The following is a 20,196-nucleotide window of genomic DNA, read 5'->3' as shown; positions in this document are numbered from 1 at the left end:
GAAAAAAGCAGTGCGGCCATTGCAGCTCTGGCAGAGACTCAGGGTAGAAACCAGAGCTCAGAGCCAGGCTGGGCTTCAGAGCCCAAAGCTGTCACCAGAACCTCAACAGCTGGGCTGAGATTTTTTAGGGTGCTAGCTCAAACATGGGCTGGCAGCTTGCACCTAGATGCAGTGCAGATATACCCACAGCAGGTCAGTGGCTGTGATGAAACTAGAAGGTACGTGTGCTGAATGCCAGTCTTGGACCCTGTGTCCACTAGCCCACATTGCCTCTAGTAGTCCAAAGGCACATCTAAACTTAGTTAATGATAAAACTAATCTAAGATACACACATGAAAAAAAAATACTCAGTTCAACCAGTTTTTTTTTTTTTTTTTTTACATCTTCAAAGAATTCACTGCCGGGCAGAGGCTAAGACCGCAGAACTGCTTTGTGGTCTATGCAGGTGGATTGCTGTGCTCATACAGAGTCATATTAGTTTCAGTGGTGGCCTACCTGGGTGCACTAATCTGCCCATGTGGATCACAATGTAGGATCAAGGCCGAAATTTCAACCCCACGATGAACATTTCTGAGACAGCAAAAAAAAAAAAGTGGCTTAGCATAAAATGGCTCTCATCTGATGCACACAGCAGTTGTGACATCATTGCCACTAGCACTTGGTTATGAAATGTAATTAATAGCTATAAAGTCCACCCGTCTTTGGAGGTCTTACAAAAAGGTTTTTAATTTGTACCAAAACTTTGCATCTTGTTTTTAAAGTCCACCTATTGGTAGGTAGATAGAGCCCAGAATTTAGGACCTTTGCTAATAGGTTCTGATAATCTGACTGCATGGTTTCCTGGGAACACTACAGTTTTATACTACCAAGGGAAGAAACGGTGTGGACAAGAAAGATGGTATCTTAGTCACTTAAAGCAGCCTTGCCTGTTGTAGAACTGTGCAAATAATGACCATTCTAGATACATTTCTGGGTTCATTAAAACAACTTATAACACAATCAATTTGCATTTTGTTGTGGCCTTTTATTAGTTGCAATTATGGAGATACAATAGCCCTGTTTACACAGCTCTAACAAGTCAGGACCTGTAGTACATTATTGGCTTGATGCTCCCCCCAACTTGCAGTCCATTCTCAACAGAATTAATCTGAAGTTGAAAACCTTCCCTGTAGGAAATGTACACATCCTTGCTTATACAAGAACAGAACATTGGAATAAACTTTAGGTACTGTAAGTTGCAAGTTCAACTTACAAAGATCAGCCCTGACTTGTCATTGCTCTCAGCATGTTCACAATGAGATCAGAATACTTCAGTGAGGACTCCAATTCTTTTAACTTGACAAGGGACACAGGTGAGCATGTTCTACTTCACTGTTATTCAGAGCTCAGACTCTATAGAGATAAAATGAGAGCTGCTCACTGTTTAACATGCATTCAAAGCACTGCCAATCTAAAATGGCTGCTCAGTATTACTTTATTTGCAGTTTCATGGAAACAAATTGCTATTTAATTGCAATAAGCTTTTCTGTGGCTTAGCTGGACTGACAATAGACATACATCTGGAACCAAAGCAACAAGCAGTAGCAATGGCTATCTAGTACTCCATGTTTTATAGTTTCTGGTAACGAGGTCAGTCCAAGAACACAACCACTTAGAGATAATGCAACACTAAAGCAGGTAAGTACTTAAAGATTGTGACATCCATTGACTTTTCTCTCTCTTTTCTGCCCCCCCTTTCTTAATAGAGCTGTTTGGAATACTGGGATATGGCTGTTTGCCAAACTCTGATATATAAACTCTTGGACAGCAGAGTGTTTAATATAATTTGAAACTATTTTTTTAAATCATAATAGTGAGGGATATGAACTCATACTATATTGGCATTTGCATTTTTTTTTATTATTAACCTAAAATTAGTTGATGCAAATTTTATCAGTGTTAACTAATAAGGCAAATGGGAGAAACTCAATGTGGTTAATATTCTTAATATGTGACTTAATTTCAGAGGCTTCATGCTGGTGCGACAGCCTCATTTTATATTTCATAAGATACTGCATAACCTGTTTAAATATTTAAAGATAAATCATGAAAGACTGGAAAGACAGTATCTTGTGGCAAACAGAATTTGGTTTGGAAAGGCTTAATGTCCCAGTGCCTGCTGGGATAAGTAAATCTCATAACTAGACAGCTGGATAGGTAAAAACATTAAATCCTTTTAGGGAGCAATCTTTTTACAAAATTGTTTCATTAATAAGAGTGACAATTTATATGATTGAGACATTTATGCAATATAAATAGAACATTTTATCAGTTCAGTATGATTTCAGATTAGTAATATTTCATTTTCTAAAACAGCATTCATCTTTGAAAGTGTGGGAGCTCTTACTAAATAACACTGTTTGTATGGCTTTTCAGAAACACCAAACAGCATATATTTCACAGAACCAGTGTAGTAAACACATGTGATAAAAGGTGAACAAGTACATGTTTTTCCTTGTAAACCTCCTTAAGAGGAAAAAAAATAGCACAAAGTTATTTCTCACATAAGGACAAATCTAAGTGTTTCCAGGAGCGCTTCTATCCACGCCTAGCATCCCCATTAAAACCCATTTTATTGTTTGAAATGCCTCTGGTTTCAAGAAAGTGTTTTACCTAAAGCAAGGATACTACTTAAATATGTCCCATTGTATATTCATAGCTCCATTAGTCCTCCTCCAATTTAGCACATCAAAGCAAAGGCTTCATCACTTGGATGTGGATTATGCTAACATGAGTGACATTTGTAATCTTATAGGTCTGAAACTTACGAAATGCTTTTTAAAGCTTGCTATTAAATAGGTAACTGTGCTTTACAAACCAGACATATAATAGTTTATTTAAAGCCTTTAATGAACTTCAACCTCTACATCACTAAATGCCATACATTACTTACTAAAAGTTATTAACCATCTTCTTAGCACTTCTAGGTTATTGGACAATTAAAAAGCTGTACGTGTTAGGTTTAAATACTCTACCATGAGTGCTTATATTGATAGAATATAAAAGATGTCTACAGTCTCACTAATACTTGAATTCTATATTTGTATGTCTCAAAGCATCTTTGCAAAGAAATTGAAGCAGCACAATTTGCAGAACTCTAAAGATTTAATGCTGGATCAAAAAAGCTTAGAAGCATTTTGAAAATCTGTAATTATGTTCTAAAAAAATAAAGCCCTGAAAACTATCCATAAGAGAATTTTTAATACCACACACTAAATGCACTCACACGTGTCTTTTGTTCCTGACAGCATATGGTAAACCAGTCTCTCCTCCCCCAAAGAAATGTATTATTTTTCTAAGCACTGAAGTGTTAAAAGCAGAAATTCAGTGGACTTTGCATCTTACTCCTTAGAACGTCTCTATATCCAAAGAGATGCTTGCTGTTGGTTGTTTAGATATACAAAGAGCTGGATTTTAGGTTACCTCTCACATCAGCATCACCAGAAACACTTAATGTGTCACGGCTGCTCTGTAACCAGGAAAGGAGAATAAATACCTTTCAAAAAAGCACGATTAAAAATGTGAATAGAAATATTATATACTTCAAGCTTGTTAGCCTATGATAAAAGTAGTGATTTTTGCTAATGTTTAACAAAGTTGCAATGCAGCAGAGGCATCTCCCAGGCCTACTTAACATTGTTCCCAGTATAAGGCATATAGCATATGTCCATAGGTTGATAATACATTTTTTTCCACATCTAGCAAGAGTATGCCCTATAGTTATCCAATAAGCATTTCAAGAAAAAACTAGGTGAAATCCTACTTCTCCTTCAAACTTGAACAAAAAAAAAAAAAAAAAAAAATCAAGAACAAATCACATTTAAGACCAAACAGGCCAGGAAAGGCATTTTCTTCCCTCAAGACCACCACAGTTCTGTGCGATTTATTCTCCTATGGCCAAGATTGAGAGGTACTACTATACCTCCTTACAGGACGCCAATTGAAGATGTGTCAGAGAACACATACCCCTTTGTTGTGAGTTTTTCCTGTAACATTTTTATAAATATATAGTGTTCCCTTCTGAAGGAGGACTGGATGAAGACAGACCGTGGTTACTTTCGTACATACTAAGATTCATTGCAACATGGCTGAACTGTAATGATATGCTTGCTGTTATCAGAATTAATATTCTGAACAAAAAAGTTTTGGAGCATTGCTCTGTACCTCTGCCAAAAGTGACATAGTTAAGTAGTTTGACAAATTCCTTATTGGCATAAAACTGTAAGAAGAAAACTAGATTTAAAAGTCATTTACAATTAAAGCAACTGCTACATAAAGTTTAGAATGTGGTATAACAAAGCAAAGCTTTTAAAATCCAAAGTCAATTAAATGTTTTTGTTTTAAGTTTTTTATTATTTAAATACACCATACTAGAGCAAATGTCTCTGAAAATATCACAAATAAAAAGATTTTTCTTCATTCAGCAAATTAGAAGTAGGTGAAAATTTCTACACAGTAGCTTCTATGAGCCTGACTTTTTTTTCCTCTTTTTTTTCGCGCCATGAGAAGTAGCAACAGTAGGACAAAAACACTTACATGCATACATACATTGTATTTTACAGAGATACAATAAAAGTGTTTGTGATAGAATATCACAAAAGCCACATCTTTCCTTTATCTCATGTTCAGTTTGATTGAAACACATTTCCTTACAACACTTAAATATACAAAGAGCAAATAGAATGTTGTTAAGGTAAAACACTGGGTACAAACTCTGGCCAGTGCCCTGCTAATTGTTAACGAGGGTAGAAAGTAGATTCCAATGCTGCTTTTAATTAGCTTCCTTAGACATTCCCCCCCCCGCCCCTCCCCCACCAAGATGTCCTCCGGTGGATCTTTTTTCATTTTCTCTACAGTCTCCCATTAGCCCAGGTTCATGGAGTCCTTAATGTTCATATTCAGTCATTTTAATACACCAATAAATGTAGGAAGGGCAATCAAGAATAAAGAAGGTGCAATGGCATGGAGCTGGCACTGATGCTAGCTACAAAGGTGACTTGTCTACTGGAGACATGAGATCCATCTGTGATGAACAAAATTTGAGATGAAGGCACGCATTCTGCATTACTCTGACCTTTTAGCAGACCTGTAAGAAATACAAAAAAAGGGGCATCTTAGCTAAGAAGCTAAATTTGAGATATGAAACTCCAACATAACTGCTTGTGTCTTCTCTTTATTCGCTAATCTCTTTTTTATTAGATCACTTTCCAACTGTGACTTGATTAAGGCTTTCTACACTACTCGTTCATGCCACTAATGTTCAAACTCTGAAGAACTAAAATAAACATTTCCTGCAATTTTTAACTCGAAGAGACAGTAACCGTAAGTGTACTTTCAGAAAGGTTCAGGTAGGAAACGGTACAGTGAAAAAAAGGTGTTTTTCTGGGCCTCATTGAAAGAAATGAAGTGGTATGCCTGTCCTTTGAAGAAGCTACTAATATGATCTTATAATTGGTAGAAATACTGTGTGAAGCAAGAAGGAATACAGCCAATATCCTCCCAAGGCAGCTTTGGTTAATATGCTGCATAGCACAAGAGCTAAATATAGATATTTGGGGATTTTCCCCTTCCTATTCCTCCTTTTAAAATTCCTCATCTCTTATGTTAGTTAATGTTACATAAACATTTTAATATATGAAGTCAAACATGGTCTTCCACACTGATGTGTTAATGAATTGTGATAATTAAAAGTGCCTAGCTCCAGAGAAATCTAACTTTCATGGATAAAGTACAAATGATCATCCACAGTCTTCAAATACAATCTGTTGGCAATTACCAAAATGAAATAATATATATTAGATTTTTATGGTTTTTAAATGACATTTCGAGCTTCCCAGGAAGTTTTTTTCACCCTTTAAGTTACTAAAAGCCTGAGGTCTAGTAGTAACTGCAACCCCCCACTTTCAAGCTAATTAAAGTGGAGGAGGCTTGGAGGTTTAATTCCCCAGAGCCGAAGCTCAGTGTGAGAAAGGTAATTTGTCTGTCCAGAACAAAGATTAGGGAGCAGCCAGCAAGCATATTTAATAAATGAGCATCAAATATCCTCTACTATGGACACAGACAACACCAATTATGTAACAAGGGAATTGTTGATCAATATGTAAATGAAGATTTAAAAAAAAAAAAAATCCTTTCCAAAGAAATAAAATAGCAAGATGTAATCTAACTCATACTTTATTTAAAAGTTTAGGAGCTGAAGGTAAGTGAACACTCTGAACATTGGGTGGAAAACTTACACCGCTTTTGGGGAAATAGAAATGCTGTAACAAGCAAGAACTAGTAAAAACAAAACAACACATACAAAACAAAACAAAACAAAAAAAACACACTATGACTGCCAGAAATAGTGAATTAGGTGCAGACTCTAAAATGTTCTGTGCAGTGGACAGCACCTCCGCCTTTAAATAATGTGGCACCCAGGACATTACATCCTGGCACTCTAGGGCTTTGTATTGTGCTTCTAAATAGCACTAGTTTAAATACTTGAATTTTTTTCAAAACACACAGCAAATAATGAGAAGTTATAGCTAAAAGCCTTTGAACATAGCTTAAGAAGGTGAAAGGCAGGAAGAGTCAATATCACTGCATGTACTTTTTATGTGAAAAGCAACCTTTTAAGTAGAATTAGGCTATTTAACTCAGACTTGTGCCAATCACTAGTATAAACTCTGGCCTTCCATTTGGGAACTATATTGACTCAGACTGTAATAAGTTGATTCCATAGCTGTCAAATGTGGCTTCAGAGGTGTGCAAAACAAAAATGTCACAGTACCAAGAACTTCTCACAAATTAAACTCTTCTCAACCTCCTAATAGCTAGTTAGCTATGAATAGCTGTGCCATATTCTGCTTTGCTCATAATCTTTAGGGAAAGAGCAAAAAACCTGAAGACTGATTTGTCTGTAACATTTAATACGGGGTATCTTATCTATTTCAGCTAATGCTGTCAAATTGGAATTATGTTTTTATTTAGTAGCCCCATAACATCGCTTTCTGGAAAGTACTTCTAGTATGTACATTCTTATATTGTTTCTTTAAAATGCATAAAACATTACTTTTTTGGCACCCTCCTCTTTAGTTTCCAAGATTAGAAGTCAGACAGACCCCAGCTCATTTCCTGACATATATTTCAGTTTTCAAAGTTCATGTTACTCCCCAATTCCCCCTGTGAAAGTGGGTATGAAGAAATTATTCATAAGATATACTAATTGTGAGATTTCTTTCTCCAGTTTTCTCCTTAACACCTCTGTCTGCCTCATCATATACTGTAGCAATGCAGTTAATAGCCAGTGATAGTGATAATGAGGCCCTGTTCTTATTAAATGCTTCCTCTGCATTTAGCTCCTAGTAGTATAGCTGCAATTTTGCAAGCTACACAAGCCAGTTTTACTTCTCTTTTCCTCATTGTGTCTACTGGTATTATTGTAACTAAATCATGTTTCTTTTGCTAAAGCATAGCAAGACTCTGATAAAATTAAGTGTCTCTTTAGACACCCATTTGAAGTTGCAATAAACTTTACATCCACACAAGGCAAGTGGGTAAAGCACTTCTTTTCTCAGAATGGCAAACCTGTTACTACTATATATATATATATATATATATATAAAGATGAATGGTTTTACCTATATTTTGAAATAGGTTCTCTACAGCTGTTCATTTAACAGATTCATTGCTAGCTAATCTGTATTATAGATTTGTTTCATTAAAATAAACAGTAGCATAGATCTACAAATCTTTATATGCATTTATACTTCCTTGAACAGACCTCATATCTTCATCACTGCTAAATAGTTATGCAGAACAAGTAATTAAAACTCAGTATTCAATCCAGTTACTCTGACAAATTAAGTAAGTGTTCATATTTTGATGTAATTACAGTTCACTTTCTAAGAGACTGGAAATATACTTAAAATTATTCAGTACTTGTGCAGAGTAAAAGACAAACAAGACTACAGTAATGTAGCGATGCAACACAAAACTGGTCAAAATTAGAAACCAGTTCATGTTTTCCTGTACAAATTTACCCACTAAAGAAAGTCATTTAAAATTCTTCTTTTGTATGTTAGAGAATACATAAGCCGCCTAGCATTTTCCCTAGCTATTTTTTAATCTTCTGAATTCCTGTTTGCAGAAAAAAATGTTATTTTTTGTGATCCTTACAGACATTAATGAAGTTCCTATTGTAAATCTATAAAGAATTACCAACTGAAGCGTGCACTTTTTGTTTCAGTGCAATAACTCAGTGCTGTGTGATTGCCTGGGTTAATGATGAAAAAGTCAAATATACTATCAGAGCTGATGGAAAAATCTATCACCAATCTGAAATTAAAATTCATCTGTGGTCAATAAGATTTAATATCCATGCAAGTGGTGCTGTAAAGAGTAAATGAATCAATGTCATCAATACATAATCAGTATGAAATATGAGGTGAATAAAATTATGTGCAAGAGTCATACATTCACTCTTTTTTGGACCAGTGTGGAATGAACAGTCTCTTAACTGAAGGTTGACAGTAATTGTTACAAATTAGGCACAGCAGTTATCAAAATTCACTCACTTGCATAGCTATAGGACTTATTAAGGAGATTAAAATAGATAGAACTGGATAGTTTTAGAGAGGTACAGGACAACTGTTGATACAAATTTCTCCCTCTGCTACTACATGTGTATACTCATAAATTTACTTGCAACTATGGACTAAGAGATGTTAAGCACAGGGATACACAAATCTCTACTGGAGATGTTAGTGTTATGGAGTGATGAGAGAATAAAAAACTTTGATTTTATGACATGTAAAACATTCAGACTACTTTTCTCAGGATACCACAGTTTTAGAATATTAGTTTAGGAAACATACGAAGTGTAATATGTTAGTCTGAGATAGTATGTGCCCTAGTTTCTATTAATTCAGGAACCTTTTCTTCATAAGACTTTTTATTACCATAATTAAAAGGATCTAATTTTCCTCCCACAGTAACCTGCTCCCTTGCAATCCTTAATCTCAACATTTTAAAATGAAATACTTCTCTTCAAGAGATTTTATATTAGGGTTTGCTCCCCACATTCCATTATACATTACTAGCTCAATAGCTATACAAATCTGAATAAAGTGAACTCAGTTAATACAGATTTCATTTTAAGGGCTTATATTTCCTCCAAAGTCCTATAACTAAATTCAGTTATTTAAAGGCTCCTTTGGGGTGGGTGGGAGTGGAGGAACAGTGTCCACTATTAGGTTGAAAAGAAATTGATCTTAATTTAACTCTAATAAAGCTTATTAGTAAATGCTGAGTATTCACCTTCTGGTCTGGCAGTAGTGGATTGCTCTGAAGTGAATTCAAATGGCCATTGATGAGAGCTGTAGGTCTATCATGTTCACAAAATAAACTGCCATTGATGTAGTGAAACCGATCTCCAGGGACCAGGCGATTCCGGCAGGTAGAGCATGTAAAACACTGAAAAGGAAAGACACGGCAAATGAAACTGGCACAAATTAAAATGGCTGCAGGTTTAAATGAGAGACTATCAGTAAAGCATGAGGTCTGAAGCTGCTTAGTTTCTAGTATTGCCAAATATAGCATTTGTCTTTCCTGCTGTTATACAACTTAAGTGTAGTTTTACTGATTATTAGAGGACAATGCTATGGACCATGGGAAGATTTATAACACACACTCTTATTAGTAATTATTGCCCTGCACATTTATGAATATATGAAAGATGTAGAAATTATGCCATGTAAGAACCACAGAGTGAAGCAGTGCTACTAACAAAGTCAACAGACAGGAGAAGAGACCTACCTTAAGATGATAGACATTGCCTTGTGCCCTCATGACCAGCTCACTAGCAGGAATTGACTGTCCACAAGCGCTGCAAGCACCACTATTTCCAAATAACCTGAAATAAGGGTGATGATCATGAATGATTTAATACACAGGAGGCTCTTAATATTGTTTTTGTGCATCAACATGACAAGATATTATATAATTATTTTAGACTTCTGATCCCAGTTTTTCAACTTGTTTACATACTGTAATGTGCAACATACATTTCTGTATAACTGGAAGCTTCACCTTACCTCACAGACAGGGATGCACAGAATTTAATCAAAAATATTGACTAGCACCTCTAGCAAATACAAAACAATTCTGTACTACACACATTTTATCAGATTCCTGGGTTCATCATAAAAAAAGATACAATTCATGACTGGAGTTTAAAATGCATTGTGTCCTTGAAATTATATGAAGAACTCTTTTGTACTTTAATCATATCTTGAGATATGAGTCATCAAAAGGGTTAAGAGGATTTGATTGTATATCTAAGAAGACATCATGCTCAGTGTATTGAAACTCCAGTAAACCTCCATCAGTGCAGAGTTTCCATTAGAAACTCTCTGCTATCCAGGTTGATATATAATGTGTATGGGTTAACCTTTTCAATCATGGTGTCAACACTTTAGATTTGCCTCTGCTCATCTCTTTCATCCTAACCTTCTCTCTCTCTGGATAATGAAATGCTTGCTCCAACTTCCCTCTATCTGCTCCTGAGTCCACAATTTAGATTACTTCATCTCTGCTAGCAACAAACTGAATGAAATTTCGATTTGAGCAGAAAGTAATTTACCGGGATCTGGACCCATTTGTCATCATATCTCTCTGGGTGTTTGCTGTATCACTGCAGTTTTCCTATGCAATCAAATGAGACCACAACATCTGCCATGGGGTTGGGGGGAAGGGAGGGGGAAGTGTGTGTGTGTTAGGCAGAAGAGTAGTGAAGAAAAATATATACATAGTTCTTCAAATCCATTTAAAGGCACAACACACTGAGTCAAGATATAATACATAAATGAATATTGAGCTTCCACTTTCATAGGACAGGTTAGCTAGAATTAGAAAAGCTTTATTTCTTTTTGGCATTCTCCTTTTAATATCCACAAATATTTATAAAAGAAAAGGATCCAAATAGTTTCACAGTAAAAAGGGAATCTGAACTAGTTGGCAGGGTCACAGACCCACTTTCCTACAAGATGTAAAAACAGAATAATAGGATTTACAAATTAACGTATTGTGTCATAATAAATATTAATATTTGCATTTCCTTCCTGTCCAAATAAAGTCATAAAATTCTGTGTGTGTCAACTGAGGAGACATGTTACTACAGAATACCCATAATCTGAATGATTGCAGCATGCCTCTGTATAAAAATAATTGCTTTGAATTTTCACAATCTGGGATTGCAGAGGAGGCTTGTCATGTTCAAACTACTAATTTGCTGTCGCCACTTTATTGAAAATAGCCTGTAAGTTGTTATTAAATGTATCGACTGAACGACAGGGAGAGTAGTAAAACTGCCCCTTAAGATGGCTTTTAATAGGAAGCCCGAGAAACAAATTTTGCAGCAGCATCGATTTGAAGAGTTCAATCAAAACTCCATTTCAAAACTAATTAGTCTGAGATCCATGACACATTGACACGTTCTTCCAGAATCAGAATGGTTACAAAGGGAAAGCTGAACTAATAAACTGTCAAGACCTCCTGCCAAAGGACTGCACTGCCTCGAACCTATGGGGTCTGTATTATAGCATCATCTAAACCAGAGCCACTTTGCAGCAAACTACTGAGATTGCTCCCAGAGCTTTCCATCTTTTATTGTTACTATTAAAGAAATTAGAAAGAAGTAGAGGGTATGGGAAGTAGTTTAAAGGCAGAAATGTGACTGTTTTATCACATTACTAAAATAAAACTTTAATTTGTATTTTTGGGTCCAAGTTTGTCAAAGGTAATGAAATGAAAGGCAGAACCTTACAGCTGAATGGAGAAATGTCATTTCTCCTGGGGAGTATACATGCATAAGCATGTCTTTCATAACCCCATACAATTGTACCATACCATTAAAAGTACAGTTTTTAAAATACTGCTGTGTGTGCCACTTTTCTTCATTAAGTATTCATTTATTATACAATTCCCCCTGAATAAAATCAGTTGTACATCTTGACTGTCTGTCAAAATGAATTTTAATAATCAGTGTAGTCAAACTGTAATCCAGCAGCTTTTCACACATCTTACTCTTTCCCAGCCATATTTCTAGAACAATTCAACACTTCAAAGAATCACAGCTGAAATCATAAGATTTACAGAGATTCATAAAAATTACTTGCAAAGTTAGAACATTATTACTAAATCTATCCAGTGCTTGGTCTATTATTTAACAAGAGAATGTAGCTTATGTTGTCTTTGCCGTTGATGTAAGTTCTCTTATTTTGTGCAGCTTTAACAGAAAAAAGGTTTATATCTTTAGAGAAGTTTTATTCCTTTTTATCAAGAACCAAGTCCACTATTGTAACTGTCCTTTTATCGAAAAGTTGTTTTTACATGGTTTCTGCAAGGCTGGAAAGCTAATTATCTAACCAGGGGGATCATCCAGAACAGTGTTTGATTTAAAAGGCTCGAGGCTTTAGGTACTCAATTAAGTAGCTAACGGTCTCAGACTGGACTTTAATGGGCTCTTTTCTCTTTAACTCCTGCAATGGGGAGAGATACCCCAGGTCAAGCTAATTAAAGCCAGGGGACTCTTTAATTGCAATGACAGAATTGGTTTCAGTTTTCTCTTTGGGTCCTCAGTCCAAGGAGGTTGTTAAATATTTCGACATTTGGGCAAGGCAATCAATCACAAACATCAAGAGGTTCCTTATATGTAGAAGAACCTTCCTTTTCCACTTACAGCATTATACCAACCTACCTTAAATTAACTACTGTGTAGTTCCTTCATAGCTCTCAACTGGTTATCAGAACTTTGACAAGAGGGGGGCTGGGGACAGCAGGAAACCTGTTCAGTCCAGTTCTACATCTTACTACCCAAAATCCAATGTTATCAATAGAAGTGCTACTCAAGTAAACTAAAAAAAATGTTAATAGATTCCAGTTGTTGTTTCCAAAACTGTAGAGACAGGCAGACCTGAGTGCTAACATTCCTTTTTCCTACACAGCAAGGCACACATTAGAACCCACAATATCCAAGCCTTATCTGACAGACAAAGGCACCTCCAAAACTACTGATTCATAAGCGACTGGTTTTCTAGCAGATTCCCTATGTTCTGCACCAGCTATTTTAAATGTAACAAAGAAAAGCAACACAGAAATTGTGCCCAGAGCCAAGTCCATTAAAGGTACTTCAGAATAACTGGAGGCTGAGCACCTTAAAAGCACCAGAAGCTATTGATACTTAAAGGGGGGCTGTGCATAATGGCAAGTGCTGCATTAGAGAAGGGGGGGAGGGAGAGGAGAGAAGAAATCAGCCAAATTACGCTTGGTTAATTCAGAGTAACAGATCTGCCCCCAAGTGAATTGGAGGCCTTGAATTAATTCTGTTATGACAAATCAAGATAAACGTTCCCCCTAAATTGCATGCGATTTAATTAATTTTTGAGATCTTTTTTTTTTTCCTCCTAGCTAATAGTTCACATGCTCCTGTGCTGTCATTGTGCTTGAGTGGGCAGACTTCAAAGTGATATTAAATAACCAACTATTAGATTTACCTAGCACGTCCTATTGGAAAAGTGCCATTTAATTACCTAGCCTGTTCAATTAAAGGGACAGCATTCCCTGAATATAGCAGCTTGCTGTTGATTACCAGGGAAATGAACTCGTTGCCTGGTGGCTCCCTCCCCTCCCTAACCCGCACGGCAGACTGCGGCTGCGGCCAGCCACGTGAATGGCAATGAGGAGCGCTCTCCCCCCCCCCACCCGGCCCCTCCCCTGCCCCCGGCATGTCAGCGCAGCTCCACATATAAGAGGTTGGCCCCGTGGCGGCCGGGCAGGTTTCCTTCAACTCTTCTTGCAAACCCGGCCCGGTTAACTTGTCTGAACGGATGAGCTGCGGGGGTTCATGCTGGGAAAGGAATTGTGGTGGGGGGGAGGGTGCCACACGTTGTGAGAGTCCTTGCGGAGAGGTTCCCCTTTCTCTGCTTTGATCCTTGTGTCCCTTCCTCGCCTACCTGGGAGAGAGACAAGTCACCCATTCCCCACAGCCCTCGAGCGAGGGCGAAAGGCGGGGGCAATGCATGAGCCATTTGGACAGGGGAGGATTTGCAGGCGCTGTCCCTTTAAGAAGAGCCTGGTTAATCCTCCCCCCCTTTCCCCCACGTTAGAGGCCAATTTTGTTAATTAAATGTTTTGTTTGCGACGCGGCTCTCATTCAGTTCGGACACGTCATTCCGAGGAGATCTAAGCCAGGGACCAGATCTCATTAGATAAAACCTATCACAACGAAGAGAAAATGGAGGAGACACTAATTAAAGCTTTTAATTGTGTGGATTCACTGCCACGCTGCTGCTTTATCTGGAACCTTAAAGTGGGGAGGGCTGCGCACTCCCCTCCCTGCACAGGCGGGCGGGGGCTGCATTCCCACCTCCCCAGCCCCTTCCCAGGCAGGCCAGCCGGTCTTCAGTGAAAGCTGCCGCTGCTGCAGCTTAGATCCGTAGAAAGCTGTTTTCGAAAATCACAGCCCCTCACGTCAGACAGTTTAGAAGCCCCTTAATAAATCGGTCTGTGGTCCCTGCCCCGGGTTGGGAGCAGCCAGCCCCTTTCACGTGGCAGCTGCTGGGCTGATCAATCCTCTTTTCATTGTGATTCATGTCTAATTTTCTCCTGTGGCTCCAATTAAGAGTTGTGCCTATGGATTTGGCCTCAGATAAGGGAGTGGTTGCAAGCTCCCTCTACAGCAATTGGAGAGGGCCCCACAGAAGCAGATACTTGCAGAACGCTGCCAATCTAGCGGCACCCATTCAACACTGAAAGGTAGGGAGAGGAAGAGGAGTCAGTTACACCAGCAAGCAGTTGTGGTCCCACGTGGAAGACGGCTGTGAAGCCCAGGTAAACAAGGATCTTGATTTTTAGCAACCAAGTCCTCTAGCCTAATGCAAGACTTTCTGAACCATCCTTGCACATACTATCCAGTTCAAGTTTCAGGGAGCCCCTTTCAATTGAGAGGTGTTCGTTTGGTAAGTCAAATTACACAGATCCAGAGAGGACCCAAGTGATGGAACAAGGAGATCAATTCAAAACCCTCACCTGATAAAAACATATTATTAATAATAGCCTACATTAAAATAGTGGGTATTAAATTACAGCCACACAAAACTGGAGGAGATTCCAATAAGCATGCCTGAACTTGCCTTGGGGATACAGGGGGTGCATCTTCTCTTTTTAATTAGTAGTAATCAGAAGTGAAGGTTTGTTTGATGGCCTTAGTTGAGAGATGAATCTGTACCATTCAGCGCATCTGAATGGTAGTGTCAATTTTTCCACTTCAAACAAACCTCTTTTCTTAACACTGTTCTGCTCTATTTAATTACAATTATGCCAGGCTTATGCAGTTGCTTCAGAAGAGGACCAGAAAGCACCATTATAAACCTGCATGTGCTAATTTCCTAACATTTAGTTACAAAAAAATGAAATTAATCCCTCAAAAATCTATAGCTGTATTTCTTCTATTTAACAGAATGAGGATGCAGGCCTATAACAGGACAGAGGTTTCATTATCAGAATAAATAAGCATCCTTTTAATCCATTATTTTAAGTTAATGAGGTCTCCCAGAAAGTATTCCCACAAATTCAGCACAGTGCTACATCCAGCTCTCTCACAATTTGGAGTACAAGGTAAGTGTTTCATTAAAAACAAACTTGGAATATTTATTGCCAAATGACTTACACATGGGGGAGGAAAACTTTTCAACCTTTACTGAAAGATAAACCTGGAGTAACTCTTGACATTTACAGTAAATGAAAAGTCAAAAGCATTTAAACAAAAACAACTGTCTTAACTAGAAATTTCTCTTACTGCCAGAATGTAGGGGCTTGGCTTCTTGTTTTTTAATTACTGGATATTGAAACAGAACCTGTCCTTAAAGCATTCATGTGCATCAGTCTATCAAAGCATTTACTCAAATTAAATGTGTAATCCTTCAAAATGCCTCCTTTTAAATTAATGAGTTTAAGGAGCTTGAGTTCACCTGAAAAGATCCTATAGGCACCTGACCTCCTGAATTGTTTCCATTCATTGCATTGAATCCTGTTGGACAGGATACTGTACTGTACTGTACTTCAACTGATATAAGATTAATGGGGTTTAGTTGCCCAGCCATCCCCCAAATCTGAGGCATATGAACTATTTAAAATGAGGGAAATCACTTCCCTTAGATTCTCCCAGCTTTTTCTATATTGAAAGTTAGAGAAATGTGAGTTCAAAGCCTCTCTATAACAATGTGAAGACAAACATTACCACTGTTTTTTTTGGCTAGAAGTAGAATCTCTGGCCCTCCAACTGATGGTTAATCAGCTCTTTTACAAAGAGAACAGAGAATGAGTCATTCTGTTTCCACTCAAAGGAGTTTAAAGGTGCTTATGTAAATATCATAATTAATCAGATTCTAAAAGGAAGGCATTTCATTATTTAGCACCTCTACCGCAGCCTTATTCAAGCCCAGGATTTTAACATTTACAGTTTAGAGAGTCACACTTCACCACCACAACAAAGCAGATTAATTTAGCCTCTCTCATTGCTGTTTATTTTTAGTTAGGACTTGTTTTGTGCTGACAAGCACTTTAAAATTACAGGGCCTCTAATCTCTTCTCCTTCCTGGCCAGCCAAAATCATGGCTAGAGAAAGAGCCAGAACTATTCGAGATTTTACCTTCCTTCCCCCCCGAAGTCAAGGACTGACCAATCTGTGTCTCTGATTCCAAGAAATAGCCTGACTTCTCCTCGGCTATCCTGAATGCAGGTACAGAGTTGCTCCTGCCCGCCCCTTGCTGTGCAGCCTCCTCTCTCTCTCACCTGATGTAGTCGTTTCTGCACAGGATCATACCGCTCTTGGTGTAACAGGAGGTGCCGATGTCCCCAAGCTGAGCCTGGCAGCAGGAGCACTTCAGGCATCGGCTGTGCCAGTAGCTGTCCATGGCGTAGAGCAAGAAGCGATCCGCGATCTTCCCCCCGCAGCCTGCGCATCTTTTCCACGAGAGGGAGCCAGCAGTGACCGGGGGAGGTTGCGAGCTGCTGCCCGGGTTCACCATGGTCTGTGTAAGAAGCAGAGGAAGGAGGTGGGGGAAAGGAGGTGGAAGGTGGTTAACTCCAAGTCATGAATCGTGTCCATGCCCTTCCCGGTGCTGGGGGCAACAGAGGGGGGGATGATGCAAAACCACACTCCGTTACTCGTCTGGGGCTTTGTTCTGGATCCACGAGCCTGCCTCCCTCCCAACTTGTCACTGGTGGCCTGAGCTTTACTGCTGTCACCCTCTTAAAACGAGGCTCTGGTGCACCCCAAATGCACGTGCACATTGGGCAATATGCACTGAACTTCGTACCCCACCTGGAGTCCCAGGGTCCAGCACGACTGACATGAAAAAGGGAGAGTGGACGCGAAAAGCAAATTGGCCCGCAGCCCCGCTGAAGCCATGTTCCCCGAGCAGGCAGAGCTCTGGGAAATGCAGCTGCAGTTCACAAGTTGGGAATAGTTCAGGGTTTTGTGCTAAAGGAGAGATATGGGCAGCATGAAAAGTTGTGAAACTGGTTTTTCAAATCTCCAAGCCATTGTAATGCCGGCTCCATGATTGTCCCAGATCTCGTTTTTATTTAGAAGACCACTGAAGTGTTTTCTCTGGGTTTTTTAAGACACTGGCCTGAATAAAGGATAACTGAACTTTAGAACTCCTATACAAACACTCTCCACTTTTGTCTCGCTAATCTGCCCTTGATCAGCGATTTAAATGCTAAACGTTTTTTACGCCAAAAAGAAAAAAAAAGTTTACTACTAATACAATAGACCAGAACATTCAAGTGCACCACACTCAGGCGGGAGCATGGCTGCCTCCAAAACTGCTGAAGTGTTTTTTTCACTTTCGAATAAATGCTTTTTACAAGCGGGACAACTGGGAGATAATATAGGAATCAATTCATAAAGCTTATTTTAAACCGATTAATTTGTTGCCTCCAATCCAGAGTCCAATAAGCTCCTAGCGTTCCACTAGTCATTTATAGTATAAACAGATCAAATTATTTACTGCCAATTAAGCAGCATGTTTTGTCTTTGTCCTTTGTAAACCGTATGTGCTCATATCGAGGCATCTGGCTATCTGCTAAAGCCATTCAGACTGATACCTCCAAAGGAGGGAGGGCGAACTTTTCCTGCCCACCGGCCCAACTTGGCTACAGGGGAGCCAGAACTTACATTCCTTAAATAGGCCGATTTTAAGCACACATTTCCCCAGAAAAAGTTCCTGAACTTCAGTCCAGTGACCGCACAATAAACCAGAAGAACTGCACCAATTAAGCTGTAACAAAAACCCTGAGACTTTGAAAAGAGAACCACTCTAAAAGCCATTAGCATTGCATTTATCTGAATGCATCATATACCTTTATGTAAATTGATTTCTGATGCATTTGCTCAAGGAATTGCCTTTTGTTAAGTTTCTATCCATAACCTAAGCGAAGCTGCATTTCCTGCTTTGAGACTTTAAACCTTTTTTTTAATGTTTTAAATCACTTCAGATCTCTTAAAAACCCAAGACTTCAAGCTGCCTTTCCCCAGTCTTGTTGAACAGTAAATATAGACTGTATTTAAAAAAGGAAACGTTACACTGAGAAAGGCATCCAGTAACCCCATTAAGCTAAAGCTCTTAAGGACAAGCAATACATTAATGCTGATTAAATCTAAAAGAGATGAATCAAGAGAACTGACCAGAAAGTGACTCCCCTGATAACTAAGGACGGGCCCTCATCAAGTTTCATTGGGGGGGGGGGGAGAAGAGCTTTTAACTTAAATAGGCTTACTCTAGTAATTATATAGCAAGCAATTTAGGTCCTGGGATAGAGTCAGTGAAATAGAAAGCAGAGCTGGCAGCTAGAGGCAAAATAACCCCCCTTTTAACAATGTCTCTGGTGTTTTTTAATGCAGACCAAGGGAGGGACAAGCGCAGAGCTGGCAATTTGTAGTTTTAAAAAAAAAAAAAATGGTTGCTTAATTCACGTCTTAGTTTTAATTAGGTGATTCACCGGATTTCTCCTGGACTGAAACAAAAGACCGGCGGGGGCGGGGGGGGCAGGCAGGGAATTGGAAAGGAGAGAATTAGGGAGCTCACTTTGATCTTTCCTGCCACTGTTTCAACATAGTATTTACTACAAAGAGAGCGGGTGGCGGGTCCTCGCACCCTCCTCTTCCCCTCAGTTCACCACAGAGGCAGGCAAAGCTCTTTTCCTTTAGCAGCCAGGAAGAGGGAAAAGCAGCCGCCAAGGAGCCTTTTGTGAGCAGAGACAGCTACAGTGCGTCCGCCCCGGCCGCTGATCGGCTCCCCCAGAGTTTACAGGCACCCTCCTCATCTAAGACGACCGATTGAGTTTACTCGAAATGCGAGACGATGGGGGGGGGGGCGTGCAAAAAAGAATCTCCTTACCTGTTTCCCCTCTATATTGCAAGAGGTCGGGGAGCAGCGTCGCTCTGGTTTACAGGCTGGTGTGTCCGGTGAGGGGGGGAGGTTTTCTTGCAAAGAACCAAACACAATGCTCGCAGGCTGGGGCTCGCGTCCGCCTGCAAAGCCCCCCAGCAGCAGCAGCCCGGCTGGCAAAATACAGACGAGGGACGTGCAGCAGAGTCCTCCCTCCAGCCCCCGCTTCCTGGAGGAGAGCCGCGGCGCTCAGTCCCGGCCGCTGGGCTGTCGGCGCAGGGCGCCGCCGCAATCGCTGGGTAAGTTTGGCAATGTGGCTTCACTTTGTATCACTCCCCCCGCCCTCACCCTCCACCCTCCTTGGCCGGGTCCGGAGCCTCCTGCGGCAGAGAACCAACCGCCCGCAGCCCGGGAAAGCGCCTCGGAGCCCCGCTCACAGGCAGCAGGAGAGGGGCCGGGGCCAGGAGGAGCCGCTGCTGCTGCTACCGCTGAGGTTCCGTGGCGGCAGCGCTGGCAGGACTCGCAGGGAGGCCCCCTCTCCGTGCGCGTCTCTTTCCGCTGCCCATCCACATGTGTTACTGACAGAGCAAAATCCCAACTACATCCCGGCTCGGCTCCTACCGTCAGCCGCGCGCAGCCAATCCGCCCCCAGCTTGTTCAGGCGGAATAATAAAACCTGCCAATCCCCGCCGAGACAAAGGAATGAGCGAAGGCGAGAGGG

At 39.8% G+C, this 20,196-nt stretch overlaps 1 protein-coding gene across 1 annotated transcript; it reads right to left on the bottom strand.

The window, feature by feature from the left end:
- Positions 1-4,371: 4,371 nt before the first annotated feature.
- On the bottom strand, positions 4,372-20,047 carry LMO4 (LIM domain only 4). Its single transcript, XM_032804628.2, has 5 exons — positions 19,485-20,047; positions 16,873-17,111; positions 9,838-9,934; positions 9,340-9,495; positions 4,372-5,125 (listed from the first exon to the last, which is right to left on the bottom strand). Exons 2-5 carry the CDS (start codon positions 17,106-17,108, stop codon positions 5,117-5,119), a joined length of 498 nt encoding a protein of 165 aa, XP_032660519.1. The 5' UTR covers positions 17,109-17,111; positions 19,485-20,047; the 3' UTR covers positions 4,372-5,116.
- Between the last annotated feature and the right edge of the window lie 149 nt (positions 20,048-20,196).

The sequence above is a fragment of the Chelonoidis abingdonii genome, chromosome 7 (genome assembly GCF_003597395.2).
Source record: "Chelonoidis abingdonii isolate Lonesome George chromosome 7, CheloAbing_2.0, whole genome shotgun sequence".
NCBI lineage: Eukaryota > Metazoa > Chordata > Testudines > Testudinidae > Chelonoidis > Chelonoidis abingdonii.
Note: the sequence above shows the minus strand (reverse complement) of the source record. Positions and strands in the feature narration are given on the sequence as shown.